General features: G+C 31.4%; 1 protein-coding gene across 1 annotated transcript; it reads left to right on the forward strand.

Annotated features, from left to right (window-relative positions):
• Positions 1-15,260: 15,260 nt before the first annotated feature.
• Positions 15,261-20,417, forward strand: LOC127239245 (uncharacterized). The gene is made up of 5 exons (XM_051257314.1): positions 15,261-15,381; positions 15,469-15,518; positions 16,534-17,701; positions 19,166-19,282; positions 19,385-20,417. Exons 3-5 carry the CDS (start codon positions 16,541-16,543, stop codon positions 20,198-20,200), a joined length of 2,094 nt encoding a protein of 697 aa, XP_051113271.1. The 5' UTR covers positions 15,261-15,381; positions 15,469-15,518; positions 16,534-16,540; the 3' UTR covers positions 20,201-20,417.
• Positions 20,418-21,500: the final 1,083 nt, after the last annotated feature.

Genomic DNA, 21,500 nt, shown 5'->3' on the forward strand with positions numbered 1-21,500 from the left:
TATTATTATTTTTTTTTTTTAAAAAAAAGCTAGCATATTCCTATCAAAAGCTATTGAGTAATAAAATATTTAATTAAAAATCAAAACCACTACATTACTCTCTCTATCGTCCAATTTTATATTCATTTGACCGAACACTAATTTTAAAAAAATAAGTAAAAATAGAAATTTTTACTCCCTCCGTTCAGATGACCTCTTTTTTTTTTTTGTCCCATAAAAGATGACTCCTCAGTGAATCTATTCATCTTAAACATATTTAATAAATATAAATCGATCAGCTTGTTGCTCATTCACATTAGTATTTCTTTTCATTGATTTTTCAATGGTGGACCAAAATCGATTAAAATTATTTATACTTTCCAGGGGTCACCCATCCTCAATTCGCTTAACTCTAGAGTTTTTTCAATAGGCCTCCCAAAAAGAAATATGCACATTATTGACCTGAGTAGTCTATTCAGTTCATTTAACTTCTTTTCACTTTTGGATGGCCTAGCACCGGCTCATCTATACTCGGGAGTTGGTCTAGCATCGGCCCAACTTCGGGGGTATTACAGTATGCCTTACTCAATGATGGGAGTGGATCCATCAACAAGATTTGTCTCTTTGCTATCTCAAACATATTATTTAAACTTGTGTGTTCAATCGACATGTATATCTCATGTTCTCAACTTGTATGATAAGAGAGTACGTCTTACTCGGTGATAGGAGTGAATCCATCAGCAAGATCTCTTTAATTGTCATCCTTATAAATAATTGAAAAAACATTTTATAATAAATACATTAAAAATATACTATCTCTATCTCATTTTAATTAATATATTTTCTATTTTTCTATATTCCATAATAATTGACATATTTTTTTATTTTGGATAAAACTAATATAAATCAACTTAATTAAGCATATAATATATAACACCGTATAGGACTAATTTAAAACCTCTTTATTTCTATCTATGAACTCAAAAAATAAATATTTTTATCTAAATTTAAAACTTTACATCTTTTATAAAATTATTTTATGATTTTTGCTATAATTTTTAAAATATTTAAATAAATATTCTAAAATTTTTAATTATGTACATTAAATTTAATTTAACACTATTAATATTATTAATTATATAAAAATAATAAAATAATATTATAACTCATCATTATTATTATTATTATTATTACTTAATTAAATATTATTATCTTAAATTGGTGTGTTTACTTATGCAATTTTGATTTTGATTTTAGTATTCCAATAATTTTTATTTCAAAAATATCAAATTAAACACCTAATTTTCATTTATTATATCATACTAAAATTTAATTTTACATTCAAAACATCAGATCAATACATATTTATATCACATTAAACAAATATTTCAATTGAACATTTTACTATTAAAACCAAAACCCAAAATTAAAATCTCCAAATAAACACATTCGCTGCTAATAAAATATGTCAATTACTCGGCCGAAGGGAATATAAAATTGTAGATTATAGTAATGCAATTTTATTAAAAACAAAACCATTAATTAATGCTAGCGGTATAGCTTAATAATTTGACTAGACTAAAATATATATGTTTGTTTGAGGATTTGGATTTTGGGTTCGAATTTGAATAGTAAAAATTTTGAATTTAAATAGTTGTATGATGTGATATAAATAAGAATTGATGTGATGTTTTGAATGTAAAATTGATTTTTAGTATAATATAAAAAATAAAAAATAAATATTTGATTTGATATTTTTAGAGGAAAAATTTTGTTGGAATAATAGAAATCCCACAAAATCCTTCGGGGCAAACACACGCATTTTCCCGACATTTGGTGCAGAATTATCGTGAGAAAGAATGTCAACAATGTCCTTCCATTCCATGCACGGTTTCATAATACTTATTGAGCTGGTCTGGTCAATTGATAAATCAATTTTTATATTACACACGACTCATTTTCTGTTATCACAAACAAACATTTTTTTTTTAATTTTTAATAAATATATTATTTTAAATATATTTAATAAATATTACACGTAGGATCGACTCAAATCTATTTATTTATATTTCTCTTCTAAAATAACAAATATTTTATTTATATTTAAAACTCTTATTTTTTTTTATTAAATTAGTTTTAAGTTAATTCTAAATAAATATATACATTTTATTATATAAAATTTTATTATCTTCAAAATAATATTTATATATAACGCTAAAAATATTTAAAATTCAACAACACTATTTATATAAAAAATAATAAATAATAAATTATTTTTATGGTCATGTAACTGGACTTATTTATCATTTTAATGCCGTAAGTGAACATTTTTCGCACATTTAGTCATTCATGTCTATGTGGCACCTGTATGCATACCTGTAGACGCATATCGGTCGGATCAGCTCCACGTGACGGACACGTGTCCGCCATGTGAATAATATTTATTTTATTTTAAAATATAAAAAATATAAAATATAAAAAGTTTAAAAAATAATATTAAAAATTTAAAATAAATAAAATAAAAATCATCCACGTGTCCTCCGGATCAGCGCCTCGTGGCCTATATGTGGATAATTTTATTTTTTATTTTTATTTTATTTTAAAATATAAAAAATTAAAAAAATACAAATACAAATAAAATTAAATTTTAAAAATAAAATGAGGTAAAATTGTTCATAACTCTCGTGTGGTTTCAAAATTCAGCGTAAAAGCTCTCTCTACTTTAAAGATTGCATGACACCTCCTTATACGTTCAAAGACGTTGCATGAAATCCCACCCCCATGAAACTTCCCTTATGTGATGAAAAGATAATTTTCTATCTATATTTTTTGCATGACGAGGGGTTTCATGCAATATGTTTTAAACTATAATGGGGTGTCATGCAAATTTTAAAGTAACGTAAAGATTTACGTTGAGTTTCGAAACCGTATAGGGGTTTCATGCAATACTTTTAAAATATAAGGGAGCGTCATGCAATTTTTAAAATAAATGGAAACTTATATTGAATTTCACACCACAATGGAGACAAACAATTTCACCATAAAATAAAAATTAAAAATTAAAAAATTAAAAATTAAAAATTAAAAATAAATAAAATAAATATCATCCACATGTCCAACAGGTCAGCGCTACGTAGTCTATACGTAGAAAACTTTTATTTTTTATATTAAAAAGAAAAATAAAATTAAAAAATATATTAATCTATAAATTATTATAGACCACGTTGTACTAATTTGACGGACATATGCATAATTTTTTATTTTTTTGTTTTTTGTTTTTTTTATTATTATTATTTTAATTTATTTAATTTTATATTTTTATATTTGTAATTTTATAAAAAAATTATTTAAAAATATAAAATTTAAAACATAAAAAATTATCCAAGTGAGCATTGACGTGGCTGACATGTGTCCGCATGCATGCCACCCAGGTGCCACATAGGTATCGATGGCTAAATATGTGAAAAAATTTTATTTACGAAACTATTTTAAAATAACATCTACTTACGGAACTAAAATGATAATGAGGTCTAGTTACATGACTAAAGAGTCAATTTACCCAATAATAAAATTATATTATAACTTATTATTAATAATTTTTTAATCTACACTATCTAAAATACCTATCCCTAACTAAATGGGTCATCTGACCCGGGCGGAGGGAATATATTATTAGATAAAATCTTAAATATTTAATACTTCGTTCGTCTTACCAAATTAGTCTGTTTTTTTTAGTCATCTCATAAAATTAATTCAATTTTCTATAATAATAATTAGTAAATAATAATTAAAATTAAGAATACAAATTTAACAAAATTATTAATTTATTTAACTTTATTGTTTGTTTGATTATAAAATTAAAAGATGAATTAAAATTTTGAACAATAAAAATCAAAATAAGTGATTAATATAATTAAAATAGATATTTATGTAATGTTTAAAATCTTAAATTAGTTTTTAATATAACATAAAAAAAAAAAAATTAATGTTTGATTTGGTATTTTATGATTGAAAAAATGAGTTAATAATGAATTTGATTTTGAATTTATTTTTGAATTGTTAAAAAAATTAAAAAACAAACTTATTTACCTCACAAAATTATAAAATTACTTTTCAGTTTAGTATTTCAGCGTAAAACATAATATTTTGATATCATATATGCAATTCGGTTAGAGATGGTTCGGTATGGTACCAAAAATACCGAATTATACAATGTATCGTACAAAAGTTTGTGGTTTGTTTATCGATACCGTACAAAAAAATCGGTATACATCAAAATACCATTTTTTTTTGTATATTTAAAAATATCAAATTGTATGTTGTTACAATACCGAAAAAAATTGATATGATATCATATCATACCGAAAATTTGAAAATTTCCGTATTTATGTGATACGGTATGCATGCTATTTTGGTAGTACGATATATTTTCATCCATAATTTTGGTATAGCAAATTATTGATATGGTATCAGAATTGTAAAATATCAAACCACAAATTTTGATACGGTATATAATATGTGGTATAACAACCAAATTGATGTGAACGTAATCGAATGATTCGAAACTTGCAAACCACAGGAGATAATGTAACAAAATGATGCGAAATTTGGTGGAAGAATAGAGATTGAAGAATATGGATAGGAGGATAATCTTGTTTTTTGATCCACATGATTGGTTGGATAGGCACAATATGAGAGCTAACCAACACACAACAAAAAATCTCTAAACCAATCAAGGAATGAAGTTGACGCAACAAGCGGTCCGACACCAATTAAGAGGTGACGAACTATCTCGAATCACTCGAAAACAGTCCGATTTTGAAAGACTACCGAAGATTGCTTCGCACAATCTCAAATAATTAAACAAGCAAGAATCACTATTGAAAGCAAATAAATTTTATAAGCAATAAAGAGTGGTGTGACTTTACAATGATAAACAAGCCCTTTATATAAAAGTCCTTGAGAGTAGAAGAAATGAAACGTTGAAAAAAGAAAACAAATTAAAAGACAATATCTAATATAGGAAACATAAAAAATAAGAAAACACCCTAAACAAGGAAGATAGTGAATATGTTACAAATTTAAAGGAAACATAATCTACAAGTAATCTGAAAATTTTGGGATTCTTCCATAATTATTGATATAATTGGTATTATTGATTTTCAGTCCCGATTCTTGGGATGGAGGTCTCGGCATGACTCGGTTAAGTGATCTTTGAGTCAGGCACATAAGAGATGCAATATCCGTAAGGCCCGGTTTCAACAATCTTTTCGATTTCGAGAATTGAGTTCATGGCATCTTGGACTAAATTCGAGATAGCCACTTGAAAAATTTGGGTTTGGCTCCGAGTTATTGGTCCAGTTGATAATATTGTCGGGTCAGTAGACTTTATGATGGTCACATCATCTCATCCCTCTTCAAAAGGTTGTGCCATCAACCGTTCATCGCCTACATCGAAAGGAGTTAAGTCAGAAATATTAAAACTTGCATCTACACCATACTCACCTAGTAAATCCAACTTGTAAGCATTTTCATTTATGTGCTCGATGACTTGAAATGGACAATCTCCTCGCAGGGACAACTTTGACTTTCTCTTGGTTGGAAATCTCTCCTTGCGAAGGTGCAACCATACGCAATCTCCATATTGAAAATTCACTCCCTTGCGATGGCGGATGGCTTTATTGGCAGTTCGTGAGCTGCGCTGCACAAATTCTTTTTGCACATCTTTGTGGAATTGTTATATCTTATGTGCTCGTTCCCTAAAGTCCATATTAAATTGCTCATTTTTAGGCACTAGCACTAAGTCAAGTGGGGTAAATGGGTTAAAACCGTAAACAACGTCAAAATAAAACATGTTAGTAGAAGAATGTATCGTCTTGCCCTATTATAAGCAAATTCCACATGTGGGAAACAATTTTTTCCCAAGAAGCCAAATTCTTTTTTATGATGCATCTAAGTAAAGTGCCAAGTGTACGATTAATGACTTCAGTTTGTCCCTCAGTTTGAGGGTGGTAGGATGTTGAAAATAGTAACTTAGTACCCAATTTTTCCCAAAATATTTTTCATAAGAAACTCAAAATTTTTGTAACTCTATCAGAGATAATAGAACGGGGCACTCCATGCAAACATACAACTTTTTTGAAAAACATATTAGCAATACGCATGGTATCATTAGTTTTGCAACAAACAATAAAATGAGTCATCTTTGAAAATCAATCTACCACTACCATCACAAAATCCTTACTTCCCTTTGTTCGGGCAATCCGAGGATGAATTCCATGTTAACATCAACCCAAGGCATGCCCGAAATAGGTAATAGGGTGTATAAACCATGTGGCTTTGAAGTAGACTTTGCTTGCTTGCGCACCACACAAGCACTAATGTGCTTCTCGACGTTTGTGCACATTCCGGGCCAATAGAATTTTTCTTGAAAAAATTTATAAGTTTTTGTGACACCAAAGTGTCCCATAAATCCACCTTCATGGGCTTCATTAGTCAACACATCTCTAAGAGACCCTCCTCTAGGAATGCATAGTTGGTCATATTTGTATAAAAACCATAATTTAAGAAGTAATCCTTATATCCAGATTTTTGACATTTTGAAAATGGTTAAAAAAATCTAAATCATTCTCATATAGTTCCTTAATGTATGCAAACCCTAGCAATTGTAATGTCAATACAGTAAGAAGGTGAGTGCGCCTAAACAAAGCATCAACATCTATATTTTCCTTGTTTTTCTTAAACTTAATGATGCAAGGAAATATATCAATGAATGCTACCCAACGAGCATATATTTTGCACAATTAAAATTGATTCTTAATGTGCTTAAGAGATTTGTGATCAGTTATGACAAATTCCTTATGATGTAAGTAATGTTGCCATACCTGAAGCCCTTGAACGAGTGTATATATCTCCTTATCGTACGTGGGGTAATTCAAGGTTGCTTCATTCAATTTCTCGCTAAAGAAGGCAATGGGCTTATTGCTTTGCATCAAGACAGCCCCAATGTCGATCCCTACTGCATCACATTCAAGTTCAAAAGTTAGATTAAAATCAGAAATTTTAAGTATAGGTGCATGAGTAAGTAAGTATAAAAGTTGATCAAATGCTTTTTGTTGATCTCCCCTCAAATTAAACTTTTCATTCTTGTGTATCACCGATGTCAAGGGGGCTGCAATGGAACTAAAGTCACGGATGAATCTCCTATAAGATCCCACCAAACCATGAAAACTTCTGACCTCACGAACAGTGGTGGGTGTTGGCCATTGTTGAACCGCACAAATATTTTCTTCATCAATTTGTATACCCTGCACATTAACAACATAAATGAAAAATATGAAATGCAAAACACAAAAAGAACACTTATTCACATTAGCATACAACTTGACCTTCCTCAATAGATTTAAGACAACCCTAGCATGTTGAATATGATTTTTCAAATCACAGCTATAAATGTGAATATCATCGAAGTACATAACTACAAATTTTCCTATGCATGTCCTCAACACATGATTCATCAATCACAAGAAAGTACTAAGAGCATTTGTGAGTCCAAAACTCATGATGAACAATTCATATAATTCTAACTTAGTTTTGAAAGTAGTTTCCATTCATCACCCTCGCCCATTCTAATTTGATGATATTCACTATTTAAATTAATTTTAAAAAATAGAGTAGCACTATGCAATTTATCTAGCATATCATCAAGTCTGGGAATTGGATGCATATACTTAACAATAATCGCATTAATGGCCCTACAATTAATACACATTCGCCATTTACCATTTCTTTTTTTGCACAAGTAAAAAAATAACATAACAAGGGCTCAAGCTTTCTTTTACCAAACCCTTATCCATAAACTCTTGCACTTGGTGTTGGATCTACATTTGTCTCCTCGGAATTGGCCCTATAAGCTGGCTGATTAGGAAGTTGAGCTCCGGGGATAAAATCAAATTGATGTTCAATTCCTCTCAATGGTGGCAATCCTCTTGATAGATCTTCGGGAAACACCTCAAAAAATTCCTGCAAAACCACATAAAACTCGGGTGATAGGTTAGACTTTAAATCTTGTAGTGGTAGACAATAAGACTTACACATCAAAATATAAATCTTATCAGTTTCCTCCCCTCGAATGGATCTAAAATCCTTTAAAGTTAGTAAACTCTACCCAATATTGGCACTCATTTTGCTAACACTCAAATCACTTTTTCTTTTTTTCTTGTGGTCTTACATTTCTCTCGTATTTGATTCTTTTTTCTTTCATTTGCTTCCCTCGCTTGTTTTTCTTTAAGCTCATGAATGTGGTTCCATTGGATAACCCTCTTGATCTTTATGTTCTTCTTTAGGACTTAGTGGTTTCAACACCATTTTATTGCCTTCATATGTCAAGGGAAAGGTGTTCATCTTACCATCATAAATAACTTCATTATCAAATTGCCATGGACGACCAAGTAATATGTTGCAAGCTTGCATAGACCACATCGCACGCCACCTTGTTGTTGTATTTATGGATGTGGAAGTCAACTTCAACTTGCTTATTCACCTTTACCTCTCCACTATTATTCAACCGTTGTAGGCAATATGGCTTCGGGTGTGGCTTTATCTCAAACTCATACTTCTTTGCAAATGGCTCGCTAATCACATTTGTACAACTACCATTATCAATAATCATACTACAAATGTTACCTTCGATCTTGCAACGACAATGAAAGAATATTTTCTCTTTGTATTTCCTCATCATCTGGTTTGGGTAGTGTACTCAAGGCTCGCAACATCACCACCGTAACTTGATTATACTCTTCATTGTCATTTGATAGAGTAGCTCCGAAAATATCCTCTAAAGCGGGCATACGATCACGGTCAAAGTCAACCTTATTCTCAATTGTTACCTTACTAGATTCGGTAAGAACCATAGTATGCTTGTTAGAAAATTTGGATTCATAATGCCCCTTGTCTTGGCATTTGAAAGAAGTAATATCTCGGTTCTGTGTAGGTTTGGTAAGGACAATTTCCTTCAACTTTGATTTTGGTGCCTTAAGCTTTGGCTCAATCTTTTTCTTTTCAAAATCGAGTCCTTCGTGTGATCTCGGGGCAAATGTTGTTCTATATGAACTTTAGGGCATCATTTGTGCTTCGATTGCATGACTTGTTGTCCTACTTTTGTGTCTTAATTGCTTCTCAATCTTTATGGCACGTTGTAACTACTCCTCGATGTTGAAATAATGATGTAACTCTAGGGAGTCGTGAATATCTCTATGGAGTCCTCCCATAAATTTCTTCTTCGTAGCTTCCTCATCCTCCACTATGTCAGCCCTTATCATGGTCGTTTCCAACTCTTTGTAATACTTCTTAACCGTGCGGGAGCCATGCTTAAGTTCTTGCAGTCGCTGGTAAAGCTCTCGTTTATACCAACATGGGAACACCTATGGTTTCACATGGGATTGGGTGGACGGGGTCTATTATGGGTTGTTTCCCACTCATCATCATATTTATGAACATATCTTTCACGAGAGATTCGTCCTTTGGACTCCGGGGTGTGACGTTGAGGACTACGAAATTCTGGTGGGTCAACTGTGGGCCTGGATTGTGCGCCAATAGAGAGGTGTGCACTTAAAAGATTCGAATTTTGGTTTAGTCCTATCATCTTTAACTCAAATCTCTCTTCGATCTTTTTGGTCAGTGTTGCATTGATTGCATCATAGATAAGCTTGGACTCCAAAGGAATTTGTTGTCTTTCTTCATCACCCAACATTAGGATAAGGATATAAATGTATAGCATATCAGAAAAAAATATAAAGACAACCTCACTTAGGTTTCTTCTCTCATATAATAATCTCTCCGGAATATAATGCACTCTCAACAAAATCACCAGTTTATTTTCTCTCAACTCGTGTATCACTAAACACAAGTGTGCTTACCAATATTCTTGCGTACTCTCACTCTCATAAAATTTTAGAGAAGATTCTCTATTCAATGCCAAAAATAAATGCACAACACACATGTACATTAATTCCAAACACGAATATACGAAAAGAATAAATATGAAGATATTAAAAAAAGAAATTAGAAGAAAATTATGGAAAGAAGGGAAAAGGGATAATATATAGAATATAATAATATTTTGTGTAAAAAAAAGATTACTCTCAAGCTAATTATGACTTTTTTTTTCATTATTTTGCTCTTTTTTGCTTTTTCCGGATTTATTTTTTGTTTTTTTTTTGAAAAAACAAATTCAAATCAGAATCGTGATAACAACTACAAGATTGTACAACTAGCTCTGATACCAGATGATGCAAATGTAACCGAATGATCGAAAACCCGCAAACTACAGAAAATAATGTAACAAAAAGATGCATAATTTGGTGAAAGAATAGAGATGGAAGAATATGGATAGGAGGATAATTTGGCTTCTCGATCCACAAGGTTGGTCGGATAGACACCACGTGAAAATTAAGCAGCACACAACACAAAATCTCTAAACCAATCAAGAAATAGAATTGACGCAACAAGTAGCAAACGCCGATTGAAAGGTGATGAACTATCTTGAATCACTTGAAAATAAGCCGATTTTGAAAGACTACCGAAGATTGCTTCTCAAAATCTCGAGTAATCAAGCAATCAAGAATCAATCTTGAAAGTGAATAAATTTTATAAGCAATATAAAGTGGTGTGTCGTTGCAATGATAAATTATGTCTTTATATAAAGGTCATTGACGGCAGAAGAAATGAAACATTGAAAAGAGAAACAAATTAAAAGGCAACAACTAAACTAGGAAACATAAAAAATAAGGAAACACTCTAAACAAGGAAGATAGTGGAAATGAAACAAATTTAAAGGAAACTTAATCTATAAGTAATATGGAAACTTTGGGATTCTTCTATAATTATTGGTATTATTGATTTGTAGTACCGATTCTTGAGATTTTGGTTAAGTGATCTTTGAGTTGGGCAAATAAGAGATGTAATATCCAGAAGGTGCCTCTTTAACTATCTTTTCAATTTCGACAATTGAGTCCATGGCATATTGGACTAAACTTGAGATAGCCACGTGAAACGTTTGGGCTCAACTCTGAGTTATTGGTCCAATTGAAAATAGGTGGGCATGCCCTATGGTCACTCCTCAAGGGGATTGCTCTATAAAGATTCGAGTTTATTGGGCCTCCTTAATGCCCTCATGGTAGGAATATTGCCCCTTGGGTGATAGGGCTCTCGTCTATGACTTGGTTAGTATTCCAACCGATATTCCTATAAGTGCCTTTCTTTTCTCTTCTCGGATCGGAAACAACTCATTCTAAATGGTCGGCCTTAGACCATCAGTCAGTTTGCAAGATATTTTGTAAGCTATATTTCCAATATTAGCATAGAAACATTGGTTAATCTCTCTTCTGATCATCGCAACCATAGTATCAGCCTAAGAAACTTTCTCGTCAAGAATAGTGCCAAGTTGGTTTAATTCATTTTTCTGATTTCTAGATCCATTAGCTGTGGTGTTACCTCCAGTATGGTGTTGAGGTTGATATGTTGTGTTCGTCATTCTCATATTCTTTTCATAATGCAAGTGCATACGTTCGAATAGTGTCCCACTGCTTGTACCAATAATTGATTCCAAAATTTACTCGCTCTAAGATCCTTTGAATAAACACGTGCCCGGATCAAACAATTTGCATTGGACAAGAGATTTCAAGCCAATGATGGGTCCCAAAGATACTCTAAAGAACCCTTCTAAATCCAAAAATAGTTAGCTAGCCTAAGTGTACTCTGTCGAAGTAACCTTATGCCGGTGTATGGAATGATCAACATGTAGAATATTGATATACCAAAGAATATGTTGTAAACTGAAGAGTAAACGAAGGAAAGTAAAGTAGTAATGAATTTCTTAGTTGAGAAAAAAAAAAAAAAAAAAAAAAAAGAAGCTAAAATTGTTGTTGTTTTTGGCTTGTTTATACACAAGCCAAACAGAAGATAGCAAAAAACAAAAATAATCCTAACAACCCCTAAAGATAAGGGATAAAGTAACATGAAATTCTAACGAACACGGATAGATCTAATAAGTTTTTGAATTGAAATGTGAGCATCTTCCTGTGGATAAGCTTTGGCTTGAGGGTATTGGTGTCTTTTACGTGGTTCAGTCCACCTTTTTTCCTTCAAGCTTATTATTGAGATCTCTTCTCAGGTCATGATAGTTTTCTTTGGCATGACTCGGACTAAGGGGGCTTCGGCTGATTGATGGCACAAGAGGGTTGATCCTCTGGCCCATCGGGTTTGACACAACACATGGATTAGAATCTAACAAAGACCATGACAACAACACAAACTCCATAACAAATAACACTAACTAAAGACTAATGATAACCACCCCTACTTAATACGATTTTCGTGTGTATCTATCACTCACACACTCACAGATAGAGCTGGAAAAAACAAACTGAACATGACAACTTGATATGAACCTAACACGAGATAATTGGGTTTGTGTCAAGAATTTCAATCTAATTATATATACAGGTCAACACAAACTTGACACGATAATTAACGTGTCGACTTGGGGTTGATGTCCTCAACTTGAATCTGACACGACAATCCGATTATAATATATTAGTATTAATTAATAAATTTATTGTATATGTAAAATAATTTTAATTTAATAATCAACCCACGTATTAATTTAAATTAAAGTTAATTTTAAATAATTCAATCCAATTCACTGTACACATTACCACTAAAACTGAAAAGAATTAACATAATACGATAAAAACGATAAGAAATAATTAGATCTGGATCAAGAATTTCGACCCAATTATATATACGAATCAACATAAATCCGATACGATAATAAACAAATCAGATTAGGAGAGAGTAATTTAATCCGTTGAAAATATTTAACTCGACACAAACCCGGCACAAATTAACCGACTACTACGTCTGCTCACAGTTAGCCAAAAACACTAGTCACTTCACCTACACAACCAAAAGGTTAATTTCGTACTACAAGATTACATACATCACTATAGGTTATTTTGAACTTGTGACCATGAGGTCATGTGTTCAAACCCTCGACGCTTCAGGTTCACTTGCCACACATGGTTCTTTTAGTGTGACTTGTCTGTGGGGCTTAATTTGCAGTGTATTAGGTTCGGCCAGAGGTTTACAAAGTACGTATTTTCGGGTAGCGGCTGCGGATTCTCACGTCATTAAAAATAATAAAAAAAATTAAAAAAAAAATCTAAACTTGTACTACAAATATGTTACAGAAATAAGCAAATTAGTGAGGAGCAATCTCAAAAGTCGAATTGAAACTTCTTTATAAAGTACTATTGGACCCACTTCTTTTTATCCAAATGAATTTGCTTATATGTTTGATTTTGATAGCACCAAATAAACCACATCAGCACTGTAGGTAGATCATATGATCCATATACATCCAATCTAATTTTTAATAGAGCTAGAATGATTGTTCGAAAACCTACCAAAAAAATCATCCAAAATCACAAATATGACAACAAAAAAAACATATAAGCATAATACAATGCTCCCTCTACGAAATTAGTCCAATTTTTTTTTTTTTTTTTTCGACAGTTCCACCAAATTAATCATATTTTTTAATAAAATAATAATTAACATATAAAAATTTAAATTACAAACTTACATATATTGTGTGAAATTACTAACAATTTTCATTTGTTTGTTGAGTAATACATTTTAGAGTTGAGTTTAAGATTTTGGATAATAAAATTTTAAAATTTGATGTGATATAAATAGATATTGATATGATATTTTAAATATTAAATTAAATTTTCATATAATATAAAAAATATATTTAATTTGTTTGTATTTTTAATTTGAGATATTTTTTATATTAGCTACGAGGAGCGTGTTGATAATATAAAAAATATTTTTTTTTTGTTAAATGGTTAATTTTTTATAAGTTTGTAGAATATATATTGTATTTTTTTTAATAATATTAATCATAGAACGTATTAAAAAAATATTTGTTGAGATGTTTAATTTAATATATTGAATGGGAAAAACGATGAATAATGGGATGAATTTATATTTTATTTTTTTTATTTTTTGAAAAAACAAAGGTGGGTGTGTTTACGTGTGAGATTTTGATTTTAAGTTTTTATTTTAAATAGTAGAATTTTAAATTGAAGTATTTGTTTGATGTGATATAAATATGTATTGATACGATATTTTGAATGTAAAATTAAATTTTAGTATAGTATAATAAATAAAAAATAAGTCTTTGATTTGATTTTAAAAAAAAATTAAAATAGTAAAACTATTTCAAAATCTCACAAATTAGTGCTTTAGTGTTTAAAAATATTTTGTATTTTTATTGTCATTTATTGAGAATTGTAAAATATTATTACAATATTATTATTTTGTAAGAAAAAATAATATATTATTTCATGTCCGATAAATTTAGCCTCATTTCTTTGTATATTTACGAATGAAACTAAATTTGACGGACGGAAAAAATATTATTATGAACGGTGATATTATTTTGTGAAAGAGAATAAATTTATAAAATTATCTATCACATTATTTGTAATTAATAATTAAATTATTTTTTTATTTATTTATTTTTGAAAGAATTTTGTGCAAAATGTTATTTAAATTAAAAAAAAAATTATAGTCTTTTATTGTTTAATTACATTTGGATGATTAAAATTGTTTTTTTTTTTTTTACCTAATTACTATTTTACAATTGTTACAATAAATTTTTTGTTGAAAATAATTTCAAAATATAAAATATTCGGCATAAAAAAGAAAAATTATTTTTATTTCTATTTTAATATTCCACTAAATAAAAATAATTAAAATAACAATATATTATAAATATTACATAAATTAATCATCTAATATATTATTTCTTAAATTACATCCTCAAAAATATTAGACTAATTTAACAGAAAGAATATTTGTGGCTTTGTTCTTTTATCTATTTTCTTTTCGCACATTTTTAAAAAATATATATTAGACGCATATTTCTTTTTATATTTTCTACGCAATTTATATATGACATCAAAAAAATTATACTTTTCAAAAATCTCATCAAACAAACGGTGTCATTATTTTGCTAAAACTATTTTATACATTGAAGCTAGCCCAAGCCGCCCTTAGCTAGTAGGCCTAGATAGGCCCACATAAAGACTCTAAACCAAACCCAAAGTAGAGATTCTGGACCGGATTAAAATAGGTTGGGCCGGTCCGACCATCTTTAATAGTTTCTATAATCTCATCGTCTGTAATAAAACTTTTAAAATATGTCAGTTAGTTGCATTCTGCTATCTCAGATTTTTGCTCGCCTTTGGTAGCGAAGATATTGGAGCTTTCGACGACGTTCGCTGGTTTGTGGCGGAATCCCTAGGTTCGTTCAATTTGGCTCGACGACTGCAGGTGGGATATCGCTTGGTTTTCTTCTTATGGATCTTCCGTTTTCATCGCCTCAAAGGTTTGATTATGTATTCGTTTTTTATGCTGTAGGAATTTAGAATTTGGGTTTGTGTTCGGGATTGGGTTTTCGGAGGAACAAGGTCTGAAGTTTGGAAGGATTCTTCATTTATTCTTTATTTATTCTTTTAAGTTGAGTTTGCTATTCATTTGTTCTGTACCAGTTTCTTTTTGTGGCTAGGGATCTTGGGCGCACATAATTTTTTTTCTGTAGATGAAAATTTTGCAGTTTCAAACTTCAGTGGAGGTGCTGGCTTATTGCAAGTGGATGATAGTTTTTCATATTTAGGGTTCGTTATTGTGGCTATCGTGATTAGGAATTTTTAGTGCTGAATGGTGTGATAAGCTTCATTGCTGGACCTAGAGAGCCTTCATGATGAGAATTACCTTGTTCGTTGTTTTTCTTTTGGTATCCTCTCTGCAATCTGGAGTTCAAGGTGTTTGTGCAGATGCCCCTTTGAATGAATTTCCACACCAATGGCATGGAGTTCCAACAGAAGAGATGGAAAATAGTTACAGTTTAACACATTAATTCTTGGGCACAACATTCTTGGAAAATAGCTTTCAATTGTTCCTATTGGGGTTCAAACCTTTAGCTTTATTGTTTATATCTTAGCCAGATGTAAAAGCTGCATTACTTCTTCAATTGTGTATAACATGACAAATAATTATGTGGTTCAAGTTAATCTATCACAGTCGAGAATGAAGATACAGACACAACTGGGGATTGGGATTGAAAAAATTATTTGTATAGTGTAAGCCATATTCAATTTCTACGGCCATAAAGTTTTTTGATGATTTTCACTTATCAGTAATCTCAAGATGCAGTTTTAGTAAACATTTATTTGACAATGTAAAAAATTGCTACACATCTCGTTTCTCTAGTTAGGAAGACGGCAAGTGACCTTTTTGTTTCATTATATCCATAGACTAAGCTAATAGAGTAGTTATTCATGTTGTGAATGTAGGTAGAACTGAATTTTTCATCCAATTCCATAGGTACTTGCATTCTAGTTTTTATATTATCTTTAAATTCTTTACCATTTTGGCTTTCTTTGAGCATTGGATGCATCTAATATTTATTTTCGATTTTTTAAGGCGGAAAATGGTCAATACCAGAGGCAAAAAGAAATCTGAGAGCTTGAATAAAACTAAGAATGAAGCTTCTGAAAATGCTTCAACTGAAAAACAAACTTCTGAGTCGCTGATAGCGAAGATGGAAGGAAAGCATTTGGGGGCTGAATTGGAAGATAAAGAAGCAACAGTTGATGAAAATATAATTAAAATAAAAGAAGCATTGTGCGTGGAAGAAACTGAGAAAGCAGCAAAGGTAGACTATTATGATGAAAATACAGTTGAGACAGGCTCGTTTGATGTGGCTGAATCAGATAAGTATACTTCTGAAAATGATGAAATGGATGATCAGGAAGATGAACTGACGGAAGATGATGACGAAGATTCTGAAAGGGATGGAAATCCTATTGATGAAGATGAAGTTGATGAAGATGAGGCAATAGAGGACGATGATGAAGATGATGACTGGGATAAACCAAGTGAGGAAAAAGCTATTGAAGAAGATAGTGAAGAGATTGAATACAGCGACGAAGAGTCAATGGAAGATGTCAGTGATGAACATGCTCAAAATGATGAAGAGCTAGCAATAGTTGTTCGGAAGGACACTGAAGTGCAAGACGTACAAAAGGTGAAAGTAAGTTCAAAGACGATTGAGGAACCAAATCAAAAAAGTGGAAAGTTGAATAAGATTGAGAAATTGGGAGAAAGAAGTGAAAAGTTGAAGAAGAATGAGAAATCGGGTGAAGGAAGTGGAAGGTTGAAGAAGATTGAGGAACCGAGTGAAGGAAGTGAAAAGTTGAAGAAGATTGAGGAATCAAGTAAACGAAGTGGAAAGTTGAAGAAGATAGAGGAATCAAGTGGAAGGAGCAAAATGAAAGTCCAAGCTCAAAGGCTGAAGAAAATGGAATCAAGAGACAAGCCCGAATCATCAAGTAAACAAAAGAGAAAGAAGAGAGTTGAGAGCATGGGAATGATTTTCATGTGCAGTTCCAAGACAAAGAAGGACTGCTATCAGTACAAGGTTCTTGGTCTTCCAGAAAGCAAGAAAGATATTGTGGAAAAGATTTATGCTGGGATGCGGCTATTCTTATATGATGTTGATCTAAAACTGTTGTATGGAATCTATAAAGCTGCAGGACCTGGAGGTTTTAACATTGAGCCGAGGGCCTTTAAATCACAGTTTCCATCCCAGGTAAACCTAACTCCTGGCCTATCACATTATCTATTTTTTTATTTTTTTAACTCTTGGCTTACAACTTACAACTTATAGGATCTGTTCTGCCTCATTTTGTAGAAGGATTGATAAACTTTGGAAGATGGTTTGTTATGTTTAATGATGATAAACTTTTTAATTGTGTGACTTTGCTGTGCGTAACCTTTTTATCAATATCATGCTCATGAACCCTTTATGTAATTGATTTCATGTGAGATTTGCACTTAACAGGATCCGCCTGTCTTTTAAGGGAGATGTGATTTTGAGTTTAGAGTTCCTATTATGTTTATTCTTATTTTGCATCTTGCTGGTGTGTTGCTTCATTTTTGTAACTGTCGACAGAAAAAATAAAAAATATAAAATATAAAAAAAAAAAAAAAAAAAGAATTTAATGCCCACAGTAATTAATTCCACTGATCTTTTAATAGTGCTTTTGAAAGATAAATGTTATCTGTAGGAGGGTGCAGTTTTGTTCCATTTTTGTACAGTGCTGTGTTTAGTATAGGTATCAAAAGATTGTTCATGACTTAGTGATCTTCGCAGGATATCAAATTGAAAGTATTAATCTATCTGACACTGTATTGGATGAGAGATATTAATTAACTGTTCTGGCACATATTGCAGCATGTCTCTTGCTAAAATATATTACAAATTTCATATATTAAAGCTAAAATTAATTTAATAAAATGCTAGCGACCTCCATCATAAAATATATGTTGAATTTGAAACTCATCCTTTTCATATTGTAGCTTTCACTTTTTTAAAATAAAAGATTCTCTCTTTTATTTCTATTCTTCCCCTGTGTATTTCTAATCAATTGTATTTGTTATTCTACATTTTTGTTAATGTATGTAAAATTTTCTAAAACAACTTACAATTTGGTTGAGGAAGTAAATAATAACTCTATATTGTTTATCAACTTGTATTTTCTCGAAATATTCAAATAACAAATGATAATCCTAAAGGAATCTACTTAAAACTGGATAAGAGAATTGTAAACTAGGAAACAAAGAACATTTTGAAAGAAACTAAAAAGGGGAAGGGAAGGGTATAAATGTGTTGAAATATTGAATGTGGCATGCTAGAATAATGATGATTTTTATGGTTTTCCAAGTGAAAAAAGAAATATTCCTATAGATGGAGTTCTTAACCCTTGCATATTATGGATCGTAGCAAATACCTCTCACCCAATAAAATAAAAAATTAAGGTGTTCTTGCTTTAGTGTCTAATCTGTTATTTTCTGGAGCTCTTTATTACTATTTTTCCATGCTTGTTACCACTTTTGTTCCGATAAGATTGTGAAATTGTTCTGCTGTGGAATTTGACATTTGATTTGTAAAGAATTGGTACACATCGACATGTGGTTAGTGAGAGAGAGGATTCCTTGATTGCTTGTGCTTGATATCTATCTTGATAGATTATAACTTAGGGTCTTGTATTAGGTACGGTTCACTACTTTGGACGATTGCTTGCCTTTACCAGAGGAGAAATTCAAGAAGGTTATAAAGGACAATTACTTCACAAAAAGCAAGTTTGATTGCAAGCTCAATTCCGACCAGGTAGATCACCGCACCACCGTAATTTACTGTCCACACGGATGCATTACGCTTGTAGAATGTAGATCACTCTTTGCTAAATCATTTGGAACACTTTCTCCACAGGTTAAGGCATTGTGTAGAATGTTTGTTGCCTCGAGCAAAGGAAAACGGCCTAAAAGGGTCAGCAGACCCGAAAAAGAGCACCCTGTACAAAGAGACAGAGCTAGAAAGCAAAGAGTCGGCGACAAGAGGCGCCGTGAGCCAGAAGATGATCCCCGGTACAACAATCGTTCTCCTAAGCACTCTAGGAGAGTTTCTAGCTCAGTAGTAGCACTGCGTCGATCCCCATCTGCTCTAGCCCCTATGTCACCTCCCCATGCTTACGGGAGGACTACTGATGTCGACCCTTATGGGAGAGCTTCATATTTGGATGGTCGGAGCCATTATAGAGAAAGAAAAGATAGAATAATAAGGCCCCGTGAATCTTACAGAGATTTGCGTGATCTTGACCTGGTGTCTCGCTATCCAGCCCGCTCTGATCCTTACTATCTTCCACTTAGAGATGGTCGAGATTCCTATTTGGACCGGAGCAGTCCGTACAGAGATGAACGGGATCATTACATAGTGGGAATTCGCGAATCATACAGAGATTCATATGCGGATCGCCGCCTGTCATACATTGACAGACCGTATTCAGTGGCTTACAGCTCTAACAAGAGTGATCCGTTGTCAGGTCGTGACGATGTCTACAGGGGAATTGAGTTCAGTGACTCTTACAGGCGAGAACTGTTTGAACATGACGATGACATCAGGAGGCGCCGCGGCATTGGCAGCCGTGATCTCTATCCTGCAGCATACCAACAACCATCGTATGTCGAGCCCGTTTACTCCGCAGAATATCCTTCTCGGACTGTCCTGGCACGCGAGTACCATATTTAAAATGTTCAATAGGAGACCGTTTTCCTTGTCGAGACAACTCGGGCTGATGTTGTAAGGTTTATGATGTGTGTCGGGACTTTTCGGCAGGTATATTGTGTGCTGGTTCTCTGAGTCATACTATTTTCTGCTGCGACGAACAAAGCTTCTGTTTAGGATTAAATTGGAAATGTTCGTGTTTCTGTGGCAATAATGACAATGGTATGATGTGTTATTTTTAGGCTTTCGAAATTGAGAAATACTGATATTAAATAATGTTCGATATAAATGTTTTGTATGCAGACTTCAAATAATAAAATATGATAAAATTTTAAGTAAAGAAACAAAAGCTTTGGGTTTTGTATTTATAATGTTGGTCTCACAAGTCCAATCACTTAGGGTCAGGCTGAGCAAAATATCCTAAATTCGAAAATTCAATCTGAACCAAATTGAAATTTTAAATTTGGTTTGGATTTTTCGGATTGGATCGGATTGAATTTTTAACAAATTTCGGATTTTTGAATCGGATCGGATCGGTATACTTAAAATTCGAACTAATCCGAAATTCGAAATATAACATTTGAATATATTTTTTTATTATACATATTTAATATTTTATTAAAAAATATTATATTTTGATATAAAAAAAAAGTCAAATTTATTAATTATATTTTAATATATTTAATTTTTATATATTATATATATTCAATATTATAAAATAATAATAAAATATAAAAGAAATTCAAAAATTAAAAAAAATAATAAAAATATTTAGAATTTCGATTTTTTCGGTTTGGTTCGGATTTTTTTGTTCGGATTACGGATATTCGGATTTCGAATTTCGGTTATTTCGATTCGATTCGAATTGGTTTTTTCAAAAATTTTGGATTTTCGGATCCGAAAGTCCGAATGCTCACCCCTACACTCACTACATGACTCCACCTTACTATTCAATATGTGGGCAGCTTATTTTTATTATTATTTTTCTTTAGCTAAATTGCACAAAATCTATCTATAGTTTTACAAAATTGTGTTAAATCTCCCATATTTAAAAAACTGCGCCAAACTTCCTCATGATTTCATAAACTTTGCGTCTCACCCCCTCGACGCTCCTTATTTAACGGTATTTGACTTAAATGCATCCAAAACTGTGAATAAATTTTAAAATCTCAATTTCTAAACCCCTAAAATTAAAAATATATTTATTTTTTTTATATTTAGCTTAAAAAACCGTAAAAATAAATTTTTAAAACTTGAAAAAAATAGCTAATTTTGAGTATATTTACTATTTTTGTAATGCTAAATATAAGAAAAATAAATATAT

This window comes from Andrographis paniculata, unplaced genomic scaffold, assembly GCF_009805555.1.
Source record: "Andrographis paniculata isolate CXL003 unplaced genomic scaffold, ASM980555v1 Contig77END, whole genome shotgun sequence".
Classification (NCBI taxonomy): domain Eukaryota; kingdom Viridiplantae; phylum Streptophyta; class Magnoliopsida; order Lamiales; family Acanthaceae; genus Andrographis; species Andrographis paniculata.

Coding starts and splice junctions, on each gene's coding strand:
- LOC127239245 (XM_051257314.1), top strand. CDS start 16,541: ATGGTCAATACCAGAGGCAAAAAGAAATCTGAGAGCTTGAATAAAACT. Junction 17,702..19,165: donor AATCACAGTTTCCATCCCAG/GTAAACCTAACT, acceptor GTCTTGTATTAG/GTACGGTTCACTACTTTGGA. Junction 19,283..19,384: donor GCAAGCTCAATTCCGACCAG/GTAGATCACCGC, acceptor CTTTCTCCACAG/GTTAAGGCATTGTGTAGAAT.